Below are 27,923 nucleotides of genomic sequence, written 5' to 3' on the forward strand. Positions count from 1 at the left end.
CTCCTGCCTCAGCCTTCCGGGTAGTTGGGATTACAGGTGCCCACCACTATGCCTGGCTAATTTTTGTATTCTTAGTAGAGACAGGGTTTCGCCACGTTGGTCAGGCTGGTCTCGAACTCCTGACCTCATGAGCCTTCCGCCTCGGCCTCCCAAAGTGCTGGGATTACAGGTGTGAGCCACCACGCCTGGCCGAGCCCTCTTTTACTTATAAGTCAATTTGGTAGACACAACATATAACAGTAAGTGTATATATAAGTAAATACATCTAGACACATATACACACACATAAACGAAGATCTGGAATGTTAGCCATGACATGGCAGTACAAGCTTGACAGTTTTACTTTGCCCTAATGGATAATCCAAGGGAAGGCTGTGAACCAAAATTTCAGGTAAAGCAGTCTTCATGGCAGTTTTATTTTTATTTATTTTATTTATTTATTTATTTGAGACGGAGTCTCGCTCTGTCGCCCAGGCTGGAGTGCAGTGGCGGGATCTCAGCTCACTGCAAGCTCCGCCTCCCAGGTTTACGCCATTCTCCTGCCTCAGCCTCCCGTGTAGCTGGGACTACAGGCACCCGCCACCGTGCCCGGCTAGTTTTTTGTATTTTTTAGTAGAGACGGGGTTTCACCGGGTTAGCCAGGATGGTCTCGATCTCCTGGCCTTGTGATCCGCCTGTCTTGGCCTCCCAAAGTGCTGGGATTACAGGCTTGAGCCACCATGCCCGGCCTTATTTATTTATTTATTGAGACAGAGTTTCTCTCTTGTTGCCCAGGGTGGAGTGCAATAGCGCAATCTTGGCTCATCGCAACCTCCACCTCCCAGGTTCAAGCGATTCTCCTGCCTCAGCCTCCCAAGTAGCTGGGATTACAGGCATGCATCACCACACCCAGCTAATTTTGTATTTTTAGTAGAGACAGGGTTTCCCCATGTTGGTCAGGCTGGTCTTGAACTCCTGACCTCAGGTGATCTGCCCGCCCCCAACCTCCCAGTGTTGGGATTACAGGCGTGAGCCACTGTGCCTGGCCAAAGCAGTTTGATTTTATTTTTATTATTATTTTTGAGACAGAGTCTTGCTGTGTCACCCAAGCTGGAGGGCAGTGACACATGATCTTGGCTCACTGCAACCTCTGCCACCCAGGTTCAAGCAATTCTCCTGATTCAGCCTCCCGAGTAGCTAGGATTACAGGCGCGTGCCATCATGCCTGGCTAATTTTTGTATTTTTAGTAGAGACAGGGTTTCAGCATCTTGGCCAGGCTGGTCTTGAACTCCTGACCTCGTGATCCACCTGTCTTGGCCTCCCAAAGTGCTGGACAGTTTGATTTTTAAAGGCTAAACCTCCCCAGGCTCCAAGGATCACTGGCGCCAAACAGTACCAAAGGAGAGCATCACCCGTTAACGAGGCTCCCTGCTTAGAACAGTAGCACAAAAGCCTGGATGCATGCAACATCATCCCACTTTCCCAGTAGACAATAAACTTTAGATTCTAAATGATCAGGGGGCCAAGCAGCATAGCAACTGTGACAGAAAATTCTAAGGAGGGTTTAACACTAGACCTCAAAACCCCTGCCAAGGGCATCCCCTTTGGCGAGTTTGAGGTCCCACGGAGCAGGACCAACAGAGCGTCCTCCTGGGAGGTCCAATATTAGAGTTCTAGGTGTCTCTGGTGTTACTTAGGTGGGCACTGGTGCCACTTTGCATGCGTTCCCTCCAGAGCCTGCTATGAACTTTATAAGAATAGCCATGAAGTGTAGTAAGAGCTGGATGCGGGTGGGCCTTTTTGTTCCTTAGCCAGTAGAGTATGTAAGGGAAGAATTTAGCATAAGAAAAGAAGGTTTAAATCCCCGAAACAAGTGTGAGTTTGCTCCGACCTGCACTGCAGGTAGGAATCAGGTACCAAGTGTTGAAATAATTAAAAAAAAAAAAAAAGTCCTTACCCCTTCAGGGCAGGGCGATTATTCCCATTTGTTCCTAGGCCTTCAGGCAATACCGGAGAGTGACCCCAGCCAATTGCCCTCAATTTCCAAGGTGCTACTAGGAAATAGCCGCTGTAAAACAGAAAAAGAGAGGAAAAAAATGAAAAAGACCCAGATTCCTTAAGCGAACTGGGCAGTGGCAATCAGGCTTCTCCACATGGAAACCCCCGTTTCACTGGCCATGGCCAGAAACCTGCAGTTGCAGGCTGGGCGCGGTGGCTCACACCTGTCATCCCAGCACTTTGGGAGGCTGAGGTGGGTGGATCGCGAGGTCAGGAGTTTGAGACCAGCCTGACCAGCATGGTGAAACCCGTCTCTACTAAAAATACAAAAATTTGCCGGGTGTGGTGGCACATGCCTATAATCCCAGCTACTCAGGAGACTGAGGCAGGAGAATCGCTTGAACCCGGGAGGCAGAGGTTGCAGTGGGCCGAGATCATGCCACTGCACTCCAGCCTGGGCAACAGAGTGAGATCTCATCTCAAAAAAAAAAAAAAAAAGCCGGGCACAGTGGCTCACACCTGTCATCCCTGCACTTTGGGAGGCTGAGGCGGGCAGATCACCAGGTCAGCAGTTCGAGACCGTCCTGACCAACATGGTGAAACCCCATCTCTACTAACAATACAAAAATTAGCCGGGCGTGATGGCATGCACCTGTAGTCCCAGCTACTCAGGAGGCTGAGGCAGGAGAATCGCTTGAATCCGGGAGGCAGAGGTTGCAGTGAGCGGAGATTGTGCCACAGCACTCCAGCCTGGTGACAGGGCGAGACTCCGTCTCAAAACAAAAAAAAAAAACAAAAAAAACCTGCAGTTGCTTCCATGTTTAGGCGCTGCCTACCAAAGGTCCCAAGTTGGAAAGGAAGGAGGGGAGAGAGAGAGAGAGAGAAAGTGTGAGAGTGCCCCTGTAATTGAGCAGAAAGGAAAGGGAGAAAAATGAATCCCAAACTTTTGGGCTTACCTCTTTCCCCTGGCTGGCTTGCCAAAATATGTTAATGATGGAGGGTGTCCAGGTTCTTGGCATCTTGAACAAACAATTGGACAAAATGCACAAACAAAGCAAGAAAAGAATGAAGGATTTCATTGAAAATGAAAGTACACTCCTAAGTAAGCGATTATGAGCATAAGGGCTCGAATGCCGTGTTACAGAGTTTTTGTGAGTTTAAATACCCTCCTCTTGGGGTACGCCCTATGTAAATGAAGAGGATGAAGTAAAGTCACAATTACAAAGTTATTAATGGTGGGCGTACACCGATGGAGAGGATATTTCCATTATAACTGAAGTGTGAATTGGCCTTATGTTCCCTGCCTCCAGACGCTATTTTCCTGCCTCATGTGAAAGCAGAGGGTTTTTTTTTTTTTTTTTTGAGATGGAGTCTTGCTCTGTCACCAGGCTGGAGTGCAGTGGTGCGCTCGGCTCACTGCACCCTCCGCCTTCCCGGGTTCAAGCGATTCTCTTGGCTCAGCCTCCTGAGTAGCTGGGACTACAGGCGCGTGCCACCATGGCCCGGCTAATTTTTTTGTATTTTTAGTAGAGATGGGGTTTCATCGTGTTAGCCAGGACGGTCTCGAACTGCTGACCTCAGGTGATCCACCCGCCTTGGCCTCCCAAAGCGCTGGGATTACAGGCGTGAGCCACCGCGCCCGGCCAGCAGAGGGTCTTAGAAGGGTTCTCAGTGATCCAGAAATTGGAAGCAAAGCCCAACTTACACCTTAGGAAGCTCAGGGAAAAGCTTGATGGTCACCTACACGACAGAGGCACATTGGCCTCCAGGTGGGCGGGGAGCATTCTTCCAGCCCCGGCTCCGCCCCGGGCTTGGGTGGACAGACCAGCTTTATCTCCAGAGACTTCCCCTGTCTTCCCTGCATCGGCTGGCTAGACCCACACTCTTCGGCTGCACATTCTTTGTTTAGATCTGCTGATGCCTTCCTTCACTGGGAACGGTCCAGTCCTGCCCGCCTGGCACTCAGCTCTGTGGATCTGAGGTTTTACTTCCTCTCTTTCCAACTGCGGGGGGTGGGGATGGAGTGGCAATCTCATTGCTCCCTCCTCTCCTGGCCCCTCTTGCCTTCTCCTGGAGACCCAGGTTAAGTGGGCAGAGGATTCCGAGGGTCCTCTCCTGCCGTGGGATTGCATAGAGTGCTGGGTCCGCAGGCTGGCTAAAAGGACCTAGCCCAGGATTGCGAGGCAGTGCCCTCCCCGCAGCTGTACAGCCTCCGGCGCCCGACGGGCAAAGCCCAGCAGGGGCGTGTCCGCGCGCTTACCTGCCATTGGCCAGGTGGGGCCGTCGGCCGCCTGAAGTGCCTGTGCTATAAGTGCGGAGCGGGTGACTGCGGAGCCAGGCGCGGCGCAGGATGGTGGACAGCGTATACCGGACCCGCTCCCTGGGGGTGGCAGCCGAAGGGCTCCCGGACCAGTACGCGGACGGGGAGGCGGCGCGCGTGTGGCAGCTGTACATCGGGAACACCCGCAGCCGCACCGCCGAGTACAAGGCATGGCTGCTCGGGCTGCTGCGACAGCACAGCTGCCAGCGGGTGCTCGACGTGGCCTGTGGCACTGGGTAAGCCCAGGAGGGGGCCAGGGGCGTTGCATGAGATCGGGGTCCGGCTCAGCCTGTACCGCGCCGACGCAGAACCACAGGACCAGGCACGTCGGGGCGGCCTTTGCCAGCCTGGAATGGGTGGGACACCAGGGCCAGGAGCAGGTAGCTGCCCGGCAGAACAGGCACTGCGAGTGCCCCCTGAGGCCAAGGGTCGGGGCAGGGGTGCTCAGGGAGAGGCCACGGAGAAGGGAGACTGAGTGTGAGTGAGGGTGTGGGCAGAAAAGTGAGCGTCCCTGAGGCTGTGGAGCCAGGGCCACGGACAGACTCCAAATATTCCTCCTGTGATGGCCTTGGGCAGTGTTAACAGTTAACATTGCTCAACATTTGTACCTGCCAAGCCAGTGCCAGGAGCTTTTGATACATCAGTTTTTTAAACCCTCACAAAGCCCCATGAGGTTAAGCAGTGATATTCTCTCATTTACTACTGGGGAAGTAAGGGCTCAGCAAAGTAAAAGTCCCTCATACACCATCCAGTGAAGAGGAGCTAACAGGCCTGGGTTGGTTAAGGTCTGTCCTGTGCTCTAAACCACCATGTTCTGCTGCCTCTTGTGCACACCTATTTTAACTTCGAGGAGCCTCAGCTTGTCTGTCTCTCAAATGGGAATAACACTATTTACCTCTCAGGATTGCTATGAGAATTACTGCGTATTTGTAGAGTGCCTAGCTCTGAAGAGGTGCCTTAAAAAAAAAAAAAAAAATTGCCTCGTGGTGATAGGAAATAGATTTGTGAGGTCAGTGGAGAGGGCCTGGGGAGAGGAGGCAGAGGAATAGACTCTGAGAAGTGGAGACAAAAGTGTCTGGCACAGGGTCTCCTGGCCCTCCCAGGCTCCCCTGACTGCCCCTCTCTGTCTCTCTCCACTGGCCCTGCCCAGGGTGGACTCCATTATGCTGGTGGAAGAGGGCTTCAGTGTGACAAGTGTGGATGCCAGTGACAAGATGCTGAAGTATGCGCTTAAGGAGCGCTGGAACCGGCGGCACGAGCCTGCCTTCGACAAGTGGGGTATGCAGGTCTAGCCAGGCCCCCCCAGCTCAGTCACCGGGAACATTGTTCGTTCTGCCTGGGGCTCCTTTAAGTGGGGGCGGGGGTGGAGTGTTGTGTTTTCCTCGGGGAGACAGCAAAATTACTGTAATTTATCTGAAAAGCAAGGCTTAAGCTCCAGAATGAGACACTGGGTGTGAAGAGCTGGTTTTAACTGTGTTTGTGGCATCTTGTCCCTCCCCCTCAAAGAAAAACTCATAAGCACAGAGCCCTCCTTCCAAACCAGGGTTCCTCCTCCCTTGATCCCTCTTCTCTCCTCCCCCTAACCGAACGGGTAGTTTGTGTGTCTTAAGAAGAAACCCAGGCAGGACTGCACTTGGTGGAGGTGGCTGCTACTGGTACCATGGTGCCTCCCTGATTCCTCTTTCCCTTCCTGGCCCCCAGTCATTGAAGAAGCCAACTGGATGACTCTAGACAAAGATGTGCCCCAGTCAGCAGAGGGTGGCTTTGATGCTGTCATCTGCCTTGGAAACAGTTTCGCTCACTTGCCAGACTGCAAAGGTGAGAGAGGGTGTGGCCTTGAGCATGGCCCCCACCTTGAGTTGTACCCCCTTCCACAGACCTCTGGGCACCTGCTCTCCTGCAAAGCAGACTCTCTGCCTCTCTCTGCTTTGGCTCTGGCACCCCTGGGGAGGGGAGAGATGGGAGGGAGACTGGTGCTGGGGGCCCTGAGCAGATGGAGCCTTTCTGCCCCTGCCTGGTGCTCAGGGGACCAGAGTGAGCACCGGCTGGCGCTGAAAAACATTGCGAGCATGGTGCGAGCAGGGGGCCTGCTGGTCATTGATCACCGCAACTACGACCACATCCTCAGCACAGGCTGTGCACCCCCAGGGAAGAATATCTACTATAAGGTGGGGCCCTCTGGGGGTGGGGGTAGGGTGGAGGGAGGGTCCAGTGGCCCCAAGGTAGGTTACAGAGGCTAATGCAGCCTGCCCCACCACCTACAGAGTGACTTGACCAAGGACATCACAACATCAGTGCTGATAGTGAACAACAAGGCCCACATGGTGACCCTGGACTATACAGTGCAGGTGCCGGGGGCTGGCCAGGATGGCTCTCCTGGCTTGAGGTACCACTTGGCTCAGTGGGGGTGAGGCGGTAGTTGGGGAAGCTGAGGTCACCAGTCCTCATGGTTGCTGGCGGCTCTGTTACAGTAAGTTCCGGCTCTCCTACTACCCACACTGTCTGGCATCCTTCACGGAGTTGCTCCAAGCAGCCTTCCGGGGCAAGTGCCAGCACAGCGTCCTGGGCGACTTCAAGCCTTACAAGCCAGGCCAAGCCTACGTTCCCTGCTACTTCATCCACGTGCTCAAGAGGACAGACTGAGTGTGACCTCAGCTCCCACAAGCCTCCGCCCAGGCACTGCTAGGCTCTGTCTGGAAGATGGGGACCAGCAGCCAGCCCCACACCAGGGCCAGCCTCTAGAGCAGACTACAGCTGGGGTGCAGGGATGTGGGTTCCGCAGATGGAAGGGTAAACAATATAGTCTGTGCTTTTTTCAGTTCCTGCATGTCTTGTGTTTATGTCAGAAGGATCAGACTCCCACGATGCCCACCCCCACCGGCCCTCCCCCAGGGCTTACTCCTCCCACAACCCTGCTCTTTCCCATTCCAACCTTTCATGCCACAACACCAGTAGGGGGAGGGACACGTTTTATTTTCAGCCACAGAACTAGCCCTCTCAGGGCCCAATCCCCAGAACCTAAGGCCCTGGCCCTCCTCCTGAGCAGATGGGCCTTCCTCTTAAAGCCGGCCTGGAAGAAGGGGCAAGTAGGCAGGAGATGTCTCTCGAGCTCTTGCTGCTGTCCCAATGCCACTTTGCACCCCGGGATCTCCTGGAGGGAGGTGGCCTCCAGGTGGGTTGGCAGTAGCCTGAGGAGGAGCCCTTCCCTCCCAGATCTCTCTGTGGGCTATTGAGGTACCTGCAGCCATGCTGAGCGGGATCCCAGACCCTGGGGGGCTCCTAGCAGGCAGCAAACTTGTGCTGGATGCCCTTGTACCGGAGCAGCTCCTGCTCACTGACTGATGGTTGTAGCCGGGCGGCAGCCTGCAGCAGGTCCTCCATGGTGAGCATCAGTGCTGAGCTCCCTGGCTCCAGCCCTGGAGATGACAAGGTGGGAGGTGAGGCCAGATTCCCCATCCCGGCTGGGGAACAGAGGCTGTGGTCTATGCCCAGGCAGGGGAGAGCCCTGGGATGGTGCCTTCCTGCTCAGGGTCTCCTAGATGTCAATGATCTTCCCTCTGAAATCCAGGACTAGGTTTGTCTCCCACTCGTTTTCTTTTCCTTAAACATTTTTTTTTTTTTTTTTTGAGATGAGGTCTCTCTCTGTTGCCCAGGCTGGCCTCAAACTCCTGGGCTCAAGCGACCCTCCCACCTCAGCTTCTCAAGTAGCTGGGACTCAGGTGCACCCAGCTCCCCACTGGCTTTCTGGTTGACCTCTCAGGCCGGCAAGTGGCTCACCTTCCTCCAGGTCATGAACCCTGCGTTTGAGGGCAGCTGTCATGGCATCAGAGCAGAGAGAGTACAGGTCTGCACCTGTCAGCTGGGGAGGGCAGCAATCTAGCACGTTTACCAGGCTCACAGATGGCTCTAGCTTGAATCTGTTGTGGGATATGGGAAGAAACAGAGTTGGCATCACCTCCTCCCTCAAAAGCCAGTGCTGACCAGCTCATTCTGCATGTTGCATGCATCCCCTAAGGATCCCAATGCACAAGCCCTTTGCAGTCTTCTTTTAACAGGGCATACTTGCGTGTGATGGCACTCAGAACGCGTAGCTGGGAGGCCCGGTCCTCGTTTGCTCCCACAAACACCAGCTTGTCAAATCTTTAGGGAGACAGGCAGGTGTAAGTTTCAGGGAGCCCAGCCATGAGGGGTGGAGGCACAGAATGAGGGTGGAGGTAAGCAGTACAAGGGGACCACCTGCCAGGCCGCAGAAGGGCAGGGTCCAGGAGATCTGGTCTGTTGGTGGCTCCAATCACAAACACATCCTGAGTGCTGTGCAGCCCATCCAGCTCGGCAAGGAGCTGAGACACCACCCTGGAGAGAAGGGAGCAAGGGCAAGAGTCCTTGGTGTCCCCCTTAGACTCTGCCCCTGCCTGTGGTACCTCTCCTTACAGGCAGTCTCATCAGGGCCCTCCACTCAGCTGTGCCCAGTGTACCCCTCCAGGTAGGCCCCCATTCTCCTCAGTGGCCCCTGCCCAATTTCGTGGTCCCTTTCAGCTTCCGTTATATTATCTCAGAACTGAAACAGCAGGAACTTCTATCTCTGGACTCTTGAAGACTGCTGTGAGCTTTCTTATATCCTTCCCACCCTGGATCCCCCAGCCTCCATTTCCACTCAGACCCCCACCTGTCCATCACTCCTCCAGAATCTCCACTTCGCCCCCGGCTTGGGGCCAAAGAGTCCAGTTCATCAAAGAAGATAATGCATGGAGCTGCAGCCCTGGCCCTGGCAAACACTGAAGAGAGATTGGGGCCCATAGGAGGGCGAAGCTCGACTTGCAGGGGGTTGAAGTTAGGTGAGAGCAGGGAGGGAAACTGGGGTCTGATAATATAGCACTGGCACCCCAGGTACTACACCCAGCTGGGCAAGAACCTGACTTGTGGAAAGGAGGACTAGGAATGACCATGAGTAGCCTGGCAGTGGGGGTGGCTTGGGGGCCATCAGGATTTGGGAAGCATGGGAAGCCCTGCCCCTCCCTGCTCACTCACCTTCCCGCACATTCTCCTCACTTTGGCCCACATACATGTTAATGAGCTCTGGCCCCTTCACGCTGAGTGAGAGGATGTAAGAAGGTGAGACCCGTCAGATGCACATACACACAACTGACCTCTCAGGCAGCCCCTCCTGCTCCCCAGCATGCTGTAGCCCCTGATCCACCCGCCAGCCCTTCCAGGCCCCCTGGCCACCTGAGGAAGGTAAGGCTGCACTCAGTGGCTACTGCCTTGGCCAGGAGGGTCTTGCCGGTGCCAGGGGGCCCATGGAGCAGAAGGCCTGAGCGTCTCAGGCCCAGGCTCAGTAGCTCAGGGTGCTCCAGGGGGAGCTGAATGGTCTCCAGGATCTCCTTCTTCACCTCCTGCAGCCCACCTACATCATGCCAGGACACTGAGGGGATCTAGGAGATGGAAAGTGTGTGGTTGGGATATGCTCTTGGAGGGGCTCCTGTCCCACCTCCAGGGACTTGGTCTCCACCTTGGGGGCTCCAACAGCCTGGGAGTGAGCTGTCTGTTGTAGCTCCAGTGCCTGCCCAAAGTCCTCAGCCAGGAGGGGAAAGCCAGCAGCACACAGCTCCCCCTCATCCTCCTCAGTCAAGCCACCTGCCAAACTGCAAAGAAGAACACAGGGAGGCCTCTTCCCCATTAACATCCCATTCCCTTCCTCACCACCCACCCATCTACATCCATTTCCTCTTTCCGCCTTTCCTGTGCCCAACTCCTCTTACCCTAAGTTCTTGATCCTGGTGCAGGCTGCCCGGCTGCTGTGGGTCAGAAGAGCATAGAGATCCCCTACCACAAAGCCCTAGGGAACCACAGGAAAGGACACATGAGCAGGGCACAGTAGGTAGGAACCTTCAGGGACCATCCCCCAGTTGGAGCAGAGGCCCTCTGTTGATGCCTTAGGTTTTTTTTTGAGATGGAGTTTTGCTCTTGTTGCTCAGGCTGGAGTGCAATGGCGAGATCTCGGCTCACCACAACCTCCACCTGGGTTCAAGTGATTCTCCCGTCTCAGTCTCCCGAGTAGCTGGGATTATAGGCATGTGCCACCACTCCTGGCTAATTTTGTAGTTTTAGTAGAGACAGGGTTTCTCCATGTTGGCCAGGCTGGTCTCGAACTCTCAACCTCAGGTGAGCTGCCCACCTCGGCCTCCCAAAGTGCTAGGATTACAGGCGTGAGCCACGGCGCCCAGCCTGGGTTTTCTACTCTCACTCACAAGGCAACAGGACTGAGTTCTTGTAACAAAAGCCAGGGATCTCCTAGGGAGGGCCAGTACTCTGCCTTGATACTCACTGCACACCGCCTTGCTAGCTGTGCCAAGTTCACCTCCTGGCCCAGGGGAAGGTGGGCAGTGAGGGCCCGCAGGATGCTGAGCCGCTGCCCCTCTGATAGAGCAGGCACCTCCAGCTCATGAGGAAATGCTGTCTGCACATCAGCAGGCAAGTCTTGGGCCCGGCTTGTGGTGGCCACAACCATGAGGGGAGGGCAACTGCAGACAGAGGAGTGGGCACTGAGGGTAAGAATGTGGTTGACAGCTCCTGTGGACTGCCTTGTCCCAAAGTCAGCACAGAAGGGCAGGGAAGTAAGGTGGGTGCTAGGATGGGGCAGGGAGATGAGCACCTACCCCAGTTCCTAGATGGGGGAACTGTGTTTCCCCATCACATTGAGGGCAAGGCTTTTTCTTTAACCAAGTGTTCCCCAATAAATGCTAGACCACAGACTCCTCCCTCTGGATCCCTCTAAGACACTGAGCTCAGGGCTGTATAGAGGGCAGCCAAATGGGTGGGAGATGACTGAGAAGTCACTGAGGGGTAAGAGAAGGGAGGAATGAAAGGCTGAAAAGTAGGAGGGCTGCTCCACCCATCCCCGTTTTTTTTCTTTTTTCTTTTTTTTAAGACTGAGTCTTGCTCTTGTCGCCCAGGCTGGAGTGCAATGGTGCGATTTTGGCTCACTGCAACCTCCGCCTCCTGGGCTCAAGCGATTCCCCTGCCTCAGTCTCCCAAGTAGTTTGGATTATAGGCGCCTGCCACCACGCCCTGCTAATTTTTGTATTTTTTGTGTGTGCGTGTGAAGGAGTCTCACTCTGTTGTCCAGGCTGAAGCGCAGTGGCGTGATCTCGGCTCACTGCAAGCTCCGCCTCCTGGGTTCATGCCATTCTCCTGCCTCAGCCTCCCAGTAGCTGGGACTATAGGTGCCTGCCACCACGCCTGGCTAATTTTTTTTTTTTGTATTTTTAGTAGAGATAGGGTTTCACCATGTTAGCCAGGTTGGTCTTGATCTCCTGACCTCGTGATCCGCCTGCCCTGGCCTCCCAAAGTGCTGGGATTACAGGCGTGAGCCACGGCACCCGACTTAATTTTTGTGTTTTTAGTAGAGACAGGGTTTCATCATGTTGGCCAGGTTGGTCTCGAACTTCTGACCTCAGGTGATCCACCCACCTTGGCCTCCCAAAGTGCTGGGATTATAGGCATGAGCCACCACGTCTGGCCGGCCTCCTCGTTTTGACAGGTCCAGCTCTGTATAAATACCTGTTGAGGGGGTCCTCATCAAGGAGGAGGTGACGCAGCGCAGCCACCACACGGGCATCCTCACCCAGCCCATCGCGGTCCCGGCCCAGAAGGTCCACGGCTGTGAGCAACAGCACTGCAGGCCGGCAGCGGCGGGCCCGGGAGAAGATGGCCTGCAGTTTTGTCTCCACAGCCCCACTACTGTCTGCGCAGAGGCTGGAGCAGGGCACCTGGGGAGGGGATCCCAATGGGTCTGCGAGCAAGGGGCAGGCATGACAAGGGCAGGAGAATAAGGGGAGGAGGAGTCGGAAGATGTTGGCCATCTTTTTCTCTGGAGGGCAGGGATGGGGAAGATACCCTGGCCAAGTCCTACCTCTTTTTTACCCTATCCTATTCCCTGGACTGTCCACCAATATCTTGCAACCCCCTCCTTCTTGAAAGTACTTCTCTGTAGCTGAGCATCATGGGACTATGCCTGACCCACTGGGCTGAAGTGTTAGGGTCTGTGAGTAGACAGAGGAGGGAGGGGAGAGGAAGCAGCAGAGAAGGAGAACATGAGCTAGGGAGGGGAAGTAGTTGGGATTCTACTCTCCAGAGACCCTCACCTTCAGTAAATGGAGCCCAAGTTGACTACAAGCAGCAGCAACTACTGTGGTCTTCCCACAGCCTGGGGGGCCCCGTAGAAGGACACTGCTAGTTCCTGTCAGCAGGGCACCCCTGCAACCAGAGAACAGACATTCATCTCCTTCATTTTGCCCAAACTTTAGAGTTCCCAGTAACACAGGGTCCCTTGAATCTATAAAGCAGATACCCTGTTTTTCTCTCGAGCCTCCCCTACCCCAGGCCAGGGCTGTCGCCATTAGTGAGGCTGCGTCTCCCATACCACCTATGGTGCTCTGGCTGGGGCATCCAGCATATCCAACAGCCAAAGACGAATTAATTCCCTTTGGCATTGCTGTGCTGCCAATAAAACCTCAACTGTTATGACTGGTCTGAATGGTACTGAGAGGCATTGTGGTGGCATTGGCAGCGGGGCGGGGGGGTCTGCGTCCACACCTGGGTCACTGGTATGGGGAGTTGTGTCCTTCAGGCATTGGCGGGGGGGGTCTACGTCCACGCCTGGGCCACTGGTATGGGGAGTTGTGTCCTTCAGGGCCAGGGCAGTAAAGTCCAGGATTGCTAGTGAGCTCCCCAAGGGGAAGGGCAGTTTCAGAAACAGATGCCCCTGCTGGAGATTCTTCCTCCACAGCCAGTCCTGGAGGACAGAGGTTATCCCAGGAAAGGAGCGTGGGAATTGGCTTACAGAAAGGACTGGGCTGGTGGCCTGGTCTGGACATACTGGTTTGAGGAAGGTCCTCCCAATCCCACTCTGTCCAGTTCATTAGGAACTACCCATTTGGCTGCTGCTCCTCCAGGGATGTTCTAGCCAGGCTTTTCTCACACCCTGGGGTGATGACCTCACTCACCCTGGCTGGAGGCGAGGCTTCAGGACAGCACAGAGTTCAGACACCAAGGCCTCCAAGCCTGGAGGAGACAAACTGCTCCGGAGAGTGGATTTCTCTGAAGGGAGCCATGGAACAGAGCTCAGGGTAGAACCCACCTGTGAAAGGCAGGAAAAAGCTTTCGTTTCTAAAAATTGTTTCTACCCCCTGTGCTGGTCTACACCCATCCCTGGGGCCTCACCATGTACAAGGAGGTATGGGTTGTGTCGGCCAAGTAGGCGCTGGCTGGCCCATCTGGAGCTTCCCCAGCTGTTTTCTTCACTTTAAAAAACATTTCCCGCCACCTGCAGGAAAAAGGCCCAATGAACCCCAGACACAGAGTCCAAAAACGTCCCCTCCTCAAGGACAAGGTTTCTCAATCACGGAGGACAAACAAGAGCACCACAAGTGCGTGTCCTGAGTCATAGTGGGGAAAAGGAATGCAGATGGACTTTCTCATCTTCCTGACAGACCATACACACGTTGAGGGCAAGAGCTATGCCTGTCCCTCTGCATCCCCCATGACAGCCATGAGAGCTCTGAGGGGGTGTGTTTCTCCAGGCATGTGGCCTACCCACCCACACCAATGGGAGAAGCTGCTGCTGCACTAAGCAGTGGATCATCTGATTATTTCCACTGGCTTCAGTCTCCCCCTCAAACATACAGCCACCCAGGCCCCAAAAACCCCAGGGGGAAGGGTCTCTTGGCTCTTATTCAATAATCCACAAAACCTCATTGCAGGTAGAGTCCTTAATAATGCCATCTGATGAATAACGGTTCTGTATTCTGGCTGCACATTAGAATTATCTGTGTAACTTTAAAAACTAAACATTTCTCACATATTATGTGATTCCATTCAGTAGAACAGCAGTTGCCATTGGCTAGGAGGGAAGCTATAGGGAATGACTGGTAATGGGTGCAGAGTTTCTTTTTAAGGTGTTGAAAATGTTCTGGAATTAAACAGTGATGTTTGTTGGTTTTACAACCTTATGAATTAAAAAACTGAATTATATACTTTATTTATTTTCTCTTTTTTGAGATGGAGTCTCGCTCTGTCGCCCAGGCTGGAGGGCAGTGGCCGGATCTCGGCTCACTGCAAGCTCTGCCTCCCGGGTTTGCGCCATTCTCCTGCCTCAGCCTCCCGAGTAGTTGGGACTACAGGTGTCCGCCACCTCGCCTGGCTAGTTTTTTGTATTTTTTTTTTTTTAGTAGAGACGGGGTTTCACTGTGTTAGCCAGGATGGTCTCGATCTCCTGACCTCGTGATCCACCCGTCTCGGGCTCCCAAAGTACTGGGATTACAGGCTTGAGCCACCGCGCCCGGCCTGAATTATGTACTTTAAAAGTATGGCATTACGGTGTGTGAATTTTATCTGTTTTTAAAATTAACCTTTCTCCTTCCTTTGTGAAGAAAAAAAGCACAGGCTCCAGCCTCACCCTGATTCTGCTCCAAGAGATCTGGGGTGGGGCTTAGGCACCTGTATTTTTTGAAAGCTTCCCCAGCAATTCTGATGCAAAACCAGGGCTGTGCAGTCGTTGGCGAGTATCATAGTGAGTTAGGGTTATTCAGCCTACTAACAGGGAAGAGGATGGGTAGCAGGAACAGCTACTAACCCAATTTTCCAGATAAAGAAATGATGAACTACTTCCCTCTTTAATCCTCGGGCAGCAAGGCAACGACAGAGCCAGGCTATACCTAGTCCTCTTTAAGATCCAATCAGGCTGCAAATTCCTCTGCTCACACTGCCCCACAGTCTCTAAGCTGCTCTCTCTAGCAGCAAAGGGGTGTGACAGTACAGCAAGGTAGAGGGGGAAGCATACCAGGTTAGTATTATGAAACTCTTCTAAGTACTATAGTAAACCTAGAACATCAGGAAGCCTGAATCTGCCTATAATTAATTATAAATAGATGACAGTGGGCCTCTAACCTAGGATCTCGATCAAGTTCAACAGCTGAGTCATAGTGTATATGACTCACCATGGAAGCCCTGCATAGGAATGAGATGGGGGACAGCACCGTGGCGTAGGGAAACACTACCTTCTTCAGTGGAGGGTGGTTGGACCACCTCAGTGAATAGAAAAGCTAGAGCTCTGGAACCTATGTGGACACTGCTAAGGAACACTGGGCTGTGCTCCAGCCAGCCAGATAGGTGATAGTGGAGCTGGCTCCCATGCAGCCTGGTTTGGGGAAGTGGAGCACCAGGAACAGGATGGAGAGGCTACACCACCAACAGTGGAATTCCTTTGCAGGGCTCACAGGAACTTCTGCAGGGCTTCCCTTCTCAAGCCCAGTGCAGCTTAAAATGCTCACCTGTATCTGTCCTTGGACCCATTGGGCCACTCACTCCAACCTTGCTTTCCTCGGGGGGGAAAGAACTATGTGCTCAGCACTCAGGAGGAAAGCAGGGTTCTACAGAGTTGAGACAATAGAGAACTGGATTGCCAGCCTGTCTCATGAGGTTCTAGTGCCTATTTTCCTTTGAAAGTACAAAGAGTGGGCATTCTGTAGTTTTCCTACTGAAAGCTAGCTCAAAGACGTTTGCTAAATTTAAGACAGGAGATAGAGGTGGGAAGTGACTGCTAAGTGCCAGCCTGGCATTTTCCACCAGACTCGTTGTGTACTTAATCTGGAAAACCTTGAAGAGGTAACCCCTAAATGGGGTTACACGGGGCACCACCACCCTGAGATTGGGGGTACTGAGCAGTGGCCAGAACCAAGCACTGGATATTGACCAGGGATGAATCAGGCACTCCAGACAAGGACTCTCTCTCCTGGCAGAGGACCCAGGCTGGCTATGCCACAGACCTTGGACATGAAGGCTGTTATGCATGGGTTACTGCATCTATCAGTTGTGCTCTCCTTCTAGTAAATTGCTACAGGAAATGAGTTCAGAATACAGGGAATGCTGGGATACAGGGCTATACATTTTCCTCCCTATGCATAAGGCTAAAGCAGTGTCTCAATTCTTTGCCTCAACATTTTACATGGAACCTCTGTGGTCAGAGTCAACAGGAGGAGAAAAGCTGGATTCCTTATTTTGGGTTCTTGGCTCGGTTATGCTCTATTTCTCATTATCTGTTGATAGGAAAGGGTAGCCCTCTCAAAAACAATAGAAATCCCTCTTTCCCGTTTTCAGAGATAGGATTGAGAAGTAGCTTGTGCACACTCCATAGTTAAGGCAGAAATCAGAGCCTGTATATCCTTATGTTGAGATATGGATGGTATGGCCCAAGTCTTGGTCCAAACAACACCAAGGCTGAGAATGGAAAGGAAGGAATCCCGTCTTGGTCTAGGCCATTAAACTCTTCTTTAAAAGAAAAAAAAAATAAATAAAAATTTAAAATTTTTACCTATTTATTTTTTGAGATGGTCTTGCTGTATTACCCAGGCTGGAGTTCAGTGACACGATCTGGGCTCACTGCAAACTCCGCCTCCCAGGTTCAAGTGATTCTCCTGCTTCAGCCTCCTGAGTAGCTGGGATTACAGATGTTCACCATCACACCCAGCTAATTTTTGTATTTTTAGTAGAGACAGGGTTTCACCATGTTGGCCAGGCTGGTCTTGAACTCCTGACCTCAAGTGATCTGCCCACCTCAGCATCCCAAAGTGTTTACAGGTGTGAGCCACCACGCCTGGCCTAAACTCTTCTTAGTGCTTTGCTTTACATAGGGCCACCAGTCAGTTTGAGGATAAACACCTCCCAAAGCCAGCAGTGAGGGTTCTTTTTGTTTGCTTGTTTTTTGAGACACTGTCTAGCTATATTGCCCAGCTTCCCGAGTAGCTGGGATTACAAGTATGCACCACCATGCCTGACCGGTTCTTAACCTTTCTTCAGTCATACACTTGTTTGGGAACTGAAGGACTGGTGAATTTTCTCTCCAAAAAAATGTACACAGGCTGGGGGTGAGTTGCTCACAACTGTAATCTCAGCACTTTGGGAGGCCAGGGCAGGCAGATCACTTGAGCTCAAGAGTGCGAGACCAGCCTGGGCAACGTGGCGAAACCCTATCTCTACTAAAAATACAAAAACCAATAGCTGGTCGTGATGACGCGAACCTGTAGTCCCAGCTACTATGGCAGGGGCAGTGCTGAGGTGGGAGGATCACTTGAGCCATGGAGGTAGAGGCTGCAGTGAGCTGTGTTTGTACCACTAAACTCCAGCCTGGGTGACAGAGCAAGATCCTGTTACACACACACACACATACACACAGTACATGACAACAAAATCCTCTTGGGCACAAATTACATATGATTTGCAGGGAAGGGATTGTAGAATCCATGCAACCAGGTTACAAATCCCAGCTATAGGACAGAAGGCAGCTGCATACCTGGGCAGTTTCTCTGGACTTCCTTCCAGGATCTCTACTTGCCCAATTGTTGGCACACACAGAACATCCCCTTCCTGGACTACCCTGCAACACAGCAGTGGCCCTGGTCAGGTCACAATGGGAGTAATGAGCATGTGTTCATTACCACATGCCCACCCCCAACATGCAGACTACTTCTTGAATCTACTGCCCACCCAGAGATCCCACGCAGTTCTCCAAGGAACAAGTCAGACTTAGGATGAGCTAGGGGAAATGTTGGAGAGACTAGAAAGGGGGATCAGAGACAGATGAGAGGCAGAGCAGGATCCTGGCTCTTTTGGAGCCCTCTTTGATCAAAAGTGTCTCTGTCTGGAATGTCCAAATTAACCTCATGGTTCAGAAATTAACCTCATGGTTCACATTTCTCTTCTGTGGTCTCCCTAATATACCAAGAGGCACCTACCACAATCTGTCTAAAATGTGGCTTCTTTTTTTTTTTGAGATGGAGTCTCACTCTGTTACCCAAGCTAGAGTGCAGTGGCGCAATCTCGCTCACTGCAAGCTCTGCCTCCTGGGTTCACGCCATTCTCCTGCCTCAGCCTCCTGAGTAGCTGGGACTACAGGGGCCCGCCACCATGCCCCGCTAATTTTAGTTTTGTATTTTTAGTAGAGACGGGGTTTCACCATGTTAGCTAGGATGGTCTCAGTCTCCTGACCTCATGATCTGACCGCCTTGGCCTCCCAAAGTGCCGGGATTACAGGCGTAAGCCACAGTGCCTGGCCACAAATGTGGCTTCTTTTAACCAGGGCCTCTGGGGTACCTGATTCTAAGGCATGGGATAGGAGGAATGTGATGAGGGTGAGATGCTATCCTCCTTAAAAAGTTAGGTAGCTAACCTGGGTATCTGAAAGTGCCGGTAAAGAACACCGTCATAATTTCCATTAGTGCTGTAGTGGGGAGAAGACACAATTTCGATGTGTAACTCTCTGGCAAATGGAGGCCCAGGCAGCAATGAGCAGCTTCCTTTGTCTTCAGGGGCGATGGCGCCTTCCAAGTACCTCTATTAGAGAAATAACCGCCACGTTATAACCTTCTCCTAAGGGGGCAGGCTCTAACCTGTCTCTTAGCAGTCAACATGTCTATTTCCATCCTGTCTTTCCCATAACCACAAGGCTTGTGGAAGGTGGCGCCAGAGGTAGCAGACCTGAAAACCTCTCCCTCTGATGGGTACCAGGAAGAGAATGTCACCTCCTATCCCCACTCTGGCTCCAAAAAATTTTCTCGGTAAAGATAACCTTTCTGTGACACCTTTAACTTGGCCCAGAGCCTGTGAAATGGTAAAGACATTTATTCCCACAAGACCTATGAGTGACACCAGGCACCCACTGGGATTAACATTAAGTGGTCATTAGTGGGGAACCTCTGAATTCAGGCTGTGGGAAAAGCTGAAAGGGTTGGTTCAGTGGTTGGTTGGTTCAATGAGCTCTACTCTTGAGTACTCCAGTAGTTTTTCCTCCATTCAGGAGGAAACCTACATCCACTCCCTTTCACATGTATCTTATATCTCTACCTGACATCCCATAGTATTAACTGGCTGCTCTAGTATTGCCCAGTAGAACTCTCTACAATGGAATGGTCTATATCTGCATGTGCTATTGAGCACTTGAAATGTGGCTAAAAAGATAAAACAAAACAAAACAAACAAACAAAAACAAAGAAATGCAGCTAAAGCAACTAAAAACCTGGATTTTAGTTTAGTTTTTTTTTTTTTTGAGACTTAGTCTTGCTTTGTTGCCCATGATGAAGTGTAGTGGCACTGTCTCGGCTCACTGCAACCTCTGCCTCCTGGGTTCAAATGATTCTCCTTGTGCCTCAGCCTCCTGAGTAGCTGGGACTATAGGCGTTTATGCCACCATGCCGGGCTAAATTTTGTGGGTTTTTTTTTTTTTGAAATGGAGTCTCGCTTGTCATCCAGGTTGGAGTGCAGTGGCATGATCTCGGCTCACTGCAACCTCCACCTCCCGGGTTCAAAGGATTCTCCTGCCTCAGCCTCCCGAGTAGCTGGGACTACAGGCATGTGCCACCACACTTGGTTAAATTTTTTTTTTTTATTTTTAGTAGAGACAGGGTTTCACTGTGTTAGCCAGGATGGTCTCGATCTCCTGACCTTGTGATCTACCTGCCTCGGCCTCCCAAAGTGCTGGGATTTAATTTTTGTATTTTTTTAAATAGAGATGGGGTTTTGCCATGTTGGCCTGGCTTACTTTATTTAGTTTTAGCTAATTTAAATTTAAAAAGCCACAAAGTGGCTGGTGGCTTCCATATTGGACAGCACCATCTAAACCATATATCTAGGTCCTTAATTGAACACTACTATATTTGTCCCCCTAAACTCAACTTTCATTTTTTCTTTTTTTGAGACAGAGTCTTGCTCTGTCACCCAGGCTGGAGTGCAGTGGTGTGATCTGGGTTCACTGCAACCTCCACCTCCCAGGTTCAAGCAATTCTCCTGTTTCAGCCTCCCCAGTAGTTGGGTTTACTGGTGTGCACCACCATACTGGGCTGATTTTTGTATTTTTAGTAGAGACAATGTTTCACCATGTTGGCCAGGCTGGTCTGGAACTCCTGACCTCAAGTGATCTGCCTTGGCTCAGCCTCCCAAAGTGCTAGGATAACAGGCATGAGCCACTGCACTTGGCCTTCTTTTTTTTCACACAACGAAGGTTTATTTTTTTGTCACTTTTATGTCTGTTATGGTGAACTGGTGCCTCTTTACTCAGTAACCTATGGAAATGGAACAACTATTATCTGTTCTACAGCTTTCTTCTTGAAGTAAAGGCAGAAACCAGAAACTTCCCTTGGATGTATTTAATAAAATATTAAAATTAAATACCAGGCACCAAAGATAATAAAGACTCCTTTCCTTCAAGGTATTTACAATATATAATTGGGGATTAGACAGATTATGTAATCATAACAAGATAGAATAAAATAAATGCCATAAAAAAGATAGAAAATGCTATAGGAGGAAGTGCTAAATTTGTGACTGCGAGATCATGAAAGGCTTTGTGACAAAGGTGTCATCTTTAGATGGCTCTTGAGGGAAAGGAGGGTAGGATTTTAACAGATGAGGCTAGAATAATAGGAAACAATTTGAAGTCAAGGATAAGCATGAGCAAAAGCACAGAGACATCATCTTCCATATCATAAAGCACAATACCCAATACATTGTAGCAATTCGATAAACTAATTAGATTGAGTAGATTAACATACACACCTGAAACCTCACTTTTTTTTTCTTTTGACACATAATTTTCGCTCTGTCGTCCAGGCTGGAGTGCAGTGGTGTGATCTGGGCTCACTGCAACCTCCACCTCCCAGGTTCAAACAATTCTCCTGCCTCAGCCTCCCAAGTAGCTGGGATTACAGGCATGCACCACCACACCCAAACCTGACCTTTCACTTGAATGAATGAAAGCCTTTCGTATGCCCCACTACATTATGGAGGCTTATGATATTTTGATTATAGAAAATGCATAAATAGGCCGGGTGCAGTGGCTCACACCTGTAATCCCAACACTTTGAGTGGATCACCTGAGGTCAGGAGTTCCAGACCAGCCTGACCAATACGGTGAAACCCCGTCTCTACTAAAACTTACAAAAATTAGCCAGCGTCGTGGCGCGAGCCAGTAGTCCCAGCTACTCGGGAGGCTGAGGCAGGAGAATCGCTTGAACCCGGGAGGCGGAGGTTGCAGTGAGCCGAGATCGCCGTCACTGCACTCCAGCCTGGGCGACAGAGCAAGACTCCATCTCAAAAAAAAAAAAGAAAGAAAAGAAAGAAAAAGAAAATAGATAAATGAGGCTAAGAAACATTATTATCATTATTATTATTATTTTTGAGACGGAGTTTCACTCTTACTGCCCAGGCTGGAGTGCAATGGCGCGATTTCGGCTCACCGCAACCTCCGCCTCCCGGGTTCAAGTGATTCTCCTGCCTCAGCCTCCTGAGTAGCTGGGATTAGACGCATGCGCCACCACGCCCGGCTAATTATATATTTTTTATAGAGACGGGGTTTCTCCATGTTGGTCAGGCTGGTTTCGAACTCCTGACATCAAGTGATCCGCTGGCCTCGGCCTTCCAAAGTGCTGGGATTACAAGCGTGAGCCACCGCGCCTAGCTAGAAACATTATGTTCAAAGTCCGGGATAATATGGAGCACGAGTCCTAAATGCTACGGCTCTAGTCTTCCAATTTACCTAAGACACAGAAGAGGGTATAAGGCAGAGGAAGCACTCTTGACCTCAGTCCTTTATCCTACCTGAATTCTGAGCTCTCCCACTTCCAGGGGGTCACAGCCAAGATTAAAAGCCAAAGTGGCAGGGACGAGCGCCAGTCCGTCAGCGAGGGGCTCTCCCAGCTGCCCAGAGCCGGGTCCCAGTCTATCAGAGAGGTCCCAGCGAGGTTCTAGGACCTGCACCCTGGCCAAATGCGGCCGTGAAGTGTTCGATGGCTCTCCGGCCCGGGCCACCCACACCCATTCGCCCTGGAAGAGGCCAAGGCCACGGAGACAGCTCCGGCTCACCCCTAGTGAATCTCCAGTCCCTCCCAGAACTCCCTGGAGTCGCCGGACTGTGCCAGAAACCGCAAAGGAGGACACCACGGGCGGGGGTGGGGGCCGACTGCTGTCCCCAGACTCTGGGCACAGTCTGGCCCGCCCGCGGAGCTCAGTCACAGCCAGCCGAGTCCCTGGGCCCAGCAGCCCTTGCAACGCCGGCCGCGTCTCCAGCACCCGCGGTCCGGGCACTGGGAGGGTCTCTCCACGCCTCACCAGCAGCGGCCCGACTCGAGGTCCGAGCCCAGGCCCCAGCGAGGTGCCAAGCAGTGCCCAGCCTAGCGCCGGGGGCCGCCGCACCGGCCGCGCCCGCACCCAGGCCCCGGAGCCCAGTGCCAGGAGCCGCAGCAGCGCGCGGCTAACAAGGAGCTGCGGGGGCCCGGGACCCTGCTCTTCGGTGCCCGCGCCCGGCCCCTCCAGGGCTGCCACCAGCAGCGCCGGCCCTGCCGGGCTCTCCCCTGCAGGCCTCAGGGCCAGCACTAGGCCCAGCCCCGCCGCCGGCCACGGGCCCCCGGGCGGCAGCAGCACTGCCAACGGGGGTGTCTCGGTCGGAAAGGGATCCAGGACCCGCAAGACAGCCAGCGCCATGGTGAAAGGAGACCAACGAGGAGGGTGAAGGAGCGCGGCTTCCGGACCCAGCGAGCTAGACCACTAGTGTGCGCGAGCGCCGCTTCCGCTTCCGTCAGGGGAGGCCGGAGGAAAAGGGGAGGGGTGTCGGGTGCCGCGGGCTTGTTCTGAGAGGGTAAGCTGCGCCCGGAGACGGATTGGTCTGCGTCGTGCCTCGATGGCAGTAACGTTCATCACTGCTGTTGCGTAGCGTTTACGCATGCGCCCTTTGAACCTGTGCTTAAGGAATTTATCTTTGCCTTCTACGGAAGTAATGTAACTATCTTAACTATCTTTCCCTGTAGCATGAACGTAACAGTTTATTGACTAATAAATGAACAGTCAGCATGCTCGGTATGACTGGGCCTAGTGCTGGGAGCTCTAGGTGAAATATTTCGGAAGGAGTCCGCCCCTCTGCGGAACTCCTGCAGCTTCCCCTGTGGAACTGTGAGCACTGAGGTTTGAGGGTTGCAGGAAAGATTGCAGGAGGGAGTAGCAGTATTAGAAAACTGTCTCACGCCTGCTTATAGGTGTATAGTGGCTGCTGAGTGAATTACTAGATGTGATTCATACAGCCCTGGAGTGCTTGGTGCCACCACACATGTTCCAGCACATCTGGCACAAAACCCATGTTCCAGGACTTCTTGCCCTGTTCATTGTTCTTTTTGTTTCACTTCCACCAAACTTGAAGACAAAGCAGCTTCCTTTCTTCACCTCCCAAATCCTTGCAGATTGGAAACCCATTCACTTTTTATCGTAGAGCGGGGCAGGCAGCAGAGCAGGCAGAAGGAAAGTTGAGCTTCTGTCAGCACGGCACCAACAGTCGACTTCCTGCCTGTTCTGTTATATAGATTCCATCCTTCTCTTCACCTACACTGTTCTGTACAAGACACTCAGCTAGTGGTAGGCCACATTTCCTTTTTTATGGAGATAGGGGCCTACTCTGTCACCCAGGTTGGAGTGCAGTGGCACGATCACTGTTCATTGCAGCCTTCACCGTCCCAGGCTCAAGTGATCTCCCACCTCAGCCTCCCCAGTAGCTGTAGCTGGGACCACAGGCACACGCCACCATGTCCAGTTAATTTTTTTTTTCTCTTTTTTCTTTTTTGAGACGGAGTTTTGGTCTTGTTGCCCAGGCCAGAGTGCAATGGCACGATCTCAGCTCACTGCAATCTCAGCTTCCCAGGTTCAAAGAATCTCCTGCCCCAGCCTCCCAAGTAGCTGAGATTACAGGTGTGTGCCACCACACACCTGTAATTTTGTATTTTGTGTGCCAGCTAATTTTGTATTTTCAGTAGAGATGGGGTTTCACCATGTTTGTCAGGCTGGTCTCGAACTCCTGGCTTCAAGTGAGCTACCTGCTTAGGTCTCCCAAAGTGTTGGGATTACAGGCATGAGCCACTGCGCCTGGACTAATTTTTAATTTTTTTTTGAGACAGTTTCTCTGTGTTGCCCAGTCTGGTCTCGAATTCCTGGTCTGAGGAGATCCTCAGGCCTCAGCCTCCCAAAGTGCTGGGATTACAGGCATAAGCCATCATGTCCAACTACATTTCCAATAATTAACAATTATTTTCACTTACAATAAACGAATTGGATGGTGGCAATTTCCATTTTCTAGAGCTTACATTCTCTTTCAGCTACTGCTCAGCTTTCTTTATCACTCCTTTCTTCTTGAGGCAGTCTTCTATTTTGTACATTATACATTCCTGAAAATTTGAAAGCCAAATATATGAAAGCTATTAGATTTGCATAAGGGGCTGGGTGAAGTGGCTCATGGCTGTAATCCCAGCACTTTGGGAGGCCAAGGTGGGTGGACTGCTTGAGGCCAGGAGTTTGAGACCAGCCTGTCCAACATGGTGAAACCTCATCTCCACTAAAAGTACAAAAATTAGCTGGGTGTGGTGGTGTGTGCCTGTAGTCCCAGCTACTTGGGAGGCTGAGGCAGGAGAATGGTGTGAACCCAGGAGGCGGAGCTTGCGGTGAGCTGAGATCACACCACTGCACTCCAGCCTGGGAGACAGAGTGAGACTCCGTCTCAAAAAAAAAATTTTTTTTTTAGAGTGCAGTGGCACGATCTTGGCTCACCACAACCTCTTGCCCCCGGGTTCACACTGTTCTCCTGCCTCAGCCTCCTGAGTAGCTGGGACTACAGGCGCCTGCCACCACGCCCGGCTAATTTTTTGTATTTTTAGTAAAGACAGGGTTTCATCGTGTTAGCCAGGATGGTCTCAATCTCCTGACCTTGTGATCTGCCCGCCTCAGCCTCCCAAAGTGGTGGGATTATAGGCATGAGCCACTGCGCCTGGTCAATATAACAAACATTTCTTTCTTTTTTTTTTTTTTTTTTTTTGAGACGGAGTCTGGCTCTGTCGCCCGGCTGGAGTGGGGTGGCCGGATCTCAGCTCACTGCAAGCTCCGCCTCCCAGGTTCACGCCATTCTCCTGCCTCAGCCTCCCGAGTAGCTGGGACTACAGGCGCCCGCCTGGTCGCCCGGCTAGTTTTTTGTATTCTTTAGTAGAGACGGGGTTTCACCGTATTAGCCAGGATGGTCTCGATCTCCTGACCTTGTGATCCGCCCGTCTCGGCCTCCCAAAGTGCTGGGATTACAGGCTTGAGACACCGCGCCCGGCCCTATAACAAACATTTCTAACAGCATAGGTATCCACCCCCTGCAGTTCCCATTAAATGTTTTAACCAAATTCATTTCCTCTTGCCTAGAGACCATCAAGCTTCAGCTGATCATGCAACAAAGGTTCCAGCCAGTTCCAGGTGAAGACACCACCCCTGGCCATCAAAAAGCTACCCTGCCTCCACTAGACAGAGCAGGGTGAGAGTTCCATGATCCCCAATAGGTAGGGACCGTCCCCAAAGCCAGCATGAAGCAGTTACAGAAAAAAGACCATGTGTCCCTCTGTCTCCCATAAAGATTTATGGAGATCACATCTCAGGGGGCAGATGAGGCAGGAAAATAGGGTCTGGAGGCAGGGAACATAAGGCCAGTTCACACTTAAGCTGTAACAGGAAATATCCTCTCCCTAGGGCATACATCATTAATAACTTTGTAATTGTAACTTTACTTCATCTTCTTCATTTACATAGGGCGTTCCCCAAGTAGAGGGTATTTAAACTCACAAAAATTCTGTAACAGGGCCTTTGAGCCCCTATGCTCATGCTCACTCCCATACTGTGGAGTGTACTTTCATTCTCTCTCTTTTTTTTTTTTTTGAGATGCATTCTTGCTCTGTCGCCCAGTCTGGAGTGCAGTGGCGTGATCTCGGCTCACCGCAACCTCCACTGCCTCCTGGGTTCATGCCATTCTCCTGCCTCAGCCTCCCGAGTAGCTGGGACTACAGATGCCTGTCACCGTGCCTGGCTAATTTTTTGTATTTTTAGTAGAGACAGGGTTTCACTGTGTTAGCCAGGATGGTCTCAATCTCCTGACCTCGTGATCCGCCCGCCTCGGCCTCCTGAAGTGCTGGGATTACAGGCATGAGCCACCGCGCCCAGCAGAAATGTACATGTTTTAAGGTCTGTCTTCCTTCCTTCCCTCCCTCCCTCCCTCCTTCCTTCTTTCCTTCCTTCCTTCCTTCCTTCCTTCCTTCCTTCCTTCCTTCTTTTCTTTTTCTTTCTCTCTCTCTCTCCTTCCTTCCTTTCTTCCTTCCTCCCTTCCTCCCTTCCTTCTTTCACTCAAGCAATCCTCCTGCCTCAGCCTCCCAAGTAGCTGGGACTGCAAGCTTGCACCACTGCTCCTGGCTCTGTCCTAAGGTATTTGTATCCCCAGAGAGACAAGAAAAAAAAATATATATATATGTATATATATGTATCTGTTTGTAAATATATCTATATTTATATATGTTTTGAGTCCACGGTGGAGTGCAGTGGTGCGATATCGGCTCACTGCAACCTCCGTCTCCCAGGTTCAAGAGAGTCTCCTGCCTCAGCCTCCCGAGTAGCTGGGATTACAGGCGCCTGCCACTACACCCGGCTAATTTTTCATATTTTTAGTGGAGACAGGGTTTCACCATGTTAGCCAGGATGGTCTCAATCTCCTGACCTCATGATCCACCCGCCTCAGCCTCCCAAAGTGCTGGGATTACAGGCGTGAGCCACCTTGCCCAGCCAAGAAAGTGTTTTTTAAATGTTTAATTATAGTTCCTGGAGGTACCTCCAGTCCTAAACATGAAATTGTTCAGCCTCACATCTACAAAATAGCATGCAAGAGGTTGGGCGTGGTGGCTCAAACCTGTAATGCTAGCACTTTGGCAGGCCGAGGTGGGCAGAACATAAGGTCAAGAGAATGAGACCATCCTGGCCAACATGGTGAAACCCCATCCCTACTGAAAATAGAAAAATTAGCTGGGTGTGGTGGCGTGTGCCTGTAGTCCCAGCTACTCAGGAGGCTGAGGCAGGAGAATTGCTTGGACTTGGGAGGCAGAGGTTGCAGTGAGCCGAGATTGCGCCACTGTACTCCAGCCTGGCAACAGAGCAAGACTCCATCTCAAAAAAATAAATAATATAAATAAATAAAATAGCATGCAGGAATGTACTAACCAGGAACCATGGCTTGTGTCTATAATCCCAGCTATTGGAAGGCTGAGGCAGAGGATCACTTGAACCCAAGAATTCGAGGCTATGATTGTGCCTCTGCACTTCAAGTGGGTGACAGAGCAAGACCTTGTCTCTTAAAACATATAACATTAAAAGAAAAATAAACTAAATAAAGAATGTTCTAGGTACCTAGATTCACATGGATGAAAGCTCCCATTTTGTAGTGCTACTATATGTGGCTTGGTCCCCTACCTCCCAGAGGAACCAAGGGCTGGATAGATGGTGCATGGGCCTAAAGAGGGTATGCCTGCTTTACACAGTAGCAGGCAAGCTCTAGGCCTCAGGACTATCATGCTCCTTGAGGCCTTGGAGATGGATAAAAACATCCGTTATCTTGCCTGGATCAGCACTCATACAGACACAAATACCTGTCCACAAATAAATGTCTTTTCCTCCCAAGCTTTTCTCCCAGCAGATAACAGCTGGCATGTAGTCCACTGTGTGTTACCCTGAAATCGTCATTAGTCACCG

At 51.7% G+C, this 27,923-nt stretch overlaps 3 protein-coding genes across 6 annotated transcripts in view; 2 read left to right on the forward strand and 1 right to left on the reverse strand.

The window, feature by feature from the left end:
• Positions 1 to 3,616: 3,616 nt before the first annotated feature.
• GNMT (glycine N-methyltransferase) lies at positions 3,617 to 7,125 on the forward strand. Of its 2 annotated transcripts, XM_033217217.1 has the most exons (6): positions 3,647 to 4,534; positions 5,449 to 5,576; positions 6,000 to 6,116; positions 6,324 to 6,466; positions 6,563 to 6,684; positions 6,770 to 7,125. In XM_033217217.1, the coding sequence occupies exons 1-6, from the start codon at positions 4,329 to 4,331 to the stop codon at positions 6,939 to 6,941; spliced, it is 888 nt and encodes a 295-aa protein (XP_033073108.1). In that variant the 5' UTR covers positions 3,647 to 4,328; the 3' UTR covers positions 6,942 to 7,125. The 2 variants fall into 2 exon arrangements, with proteins under 2 accessions (XP_033073107.1, XP_033073108.1); XM_033217216.1 differs by having other exon boundaries at positions 3,617 to 4,534; positions 6,000 to 6,466; positions 6,770 to 7,119.
• Positions 7,126 to 7,250: 125 nt separating this feature from the next.
• Positions 7,251 to 23,092, reverse strand: PEX6 (peroxisomal biogenesis factor 6). 3 transcript variants are annotated; one of them, XM_033217207.1, is made up of 18 exons: positions 21,945 to 23,092; positions 18,523 to 18,686; positions 17,647 to 17,730; positions 13,521 to 13,623; positions 13,304 to 13,437; positions 12,443 to 12,554; positions 11,859 to 12,067; positions 10,624 to 10,819; positions 10,058 to 10,134; positions 9,808 to 9,940; positions 9,525 to 9,730; positions 9,327 to 9,388; positions 8,965 to 9,073; positions 8,535 to 8,651; positions 8,361 to 8,438; positions 8,076 to 8,215; positions 7,537 to 7,714; positions 7,251 to 7,449 (listed from the first exon to the last, which is right to left on the reverse strand). In XM_033217207.1, the coding sequence occupies exons 1-17, from the start codon at positions 22,824 to 22,826 to the stop codon at positions 7,578 to 7,580; spliced, it is 2,943 nt and encodes a 980-aa protein (XP_033073098.1). In that variant the 5' UTR covers positions 22,827 to 23,092; the 3' UTR covers positions 7,251 to 7,449; positions 7,537 to 7,577. The 3 variants fall into 3 exon arrangements, with proteins under 3 accessions (XP_033073098.1, XP_033073097.1, XP_033073099.1); XM_033217206.1 differs by having other exon boundaries at positions 7,251 to 7,714; XM_033217208.1 differs by lacking the exon at positions 17,647 to 17,730 and having other exon boundaries at positions 7,251 to 7,714.
• Positions 23,093 to 25,562: 2,470 nt separating this feature from the next.
• PPP2R5D (protein phosphatase 2 regulatory subunit B'delta) overlaps positions 25,563 to 27,923 on the forward strand; it is a 37,680-nt gene continuing 35,319 nt past the window's right edge. The window contains exon 1 of the mRNA XM_033217209.1: positions 25,563 to 25,613. The gene's annotated coding sequence lies outside the window, so the exon portion shown is untranslated. The remainder of the gene's footprint in view (positions 25,614 to 27,923) is intronic.

Source organism: Trachypithecus francoisi, unplaced genomic scaffold (assembly GCF_009764315.1).
Source record: "Trachypithecus francoisi isolate TF-2019V2 unplaced genomic scaffold, Tfra_2.0 Lachesis_group10, whole genome shotgun sequence".
Taxonomy (NCBI): Eukaryota; Metazoa; Chordata; class Mammalia; order Primates; family Cercopithecidae; genus Trachypithecus; species Trachypithecus francoisi.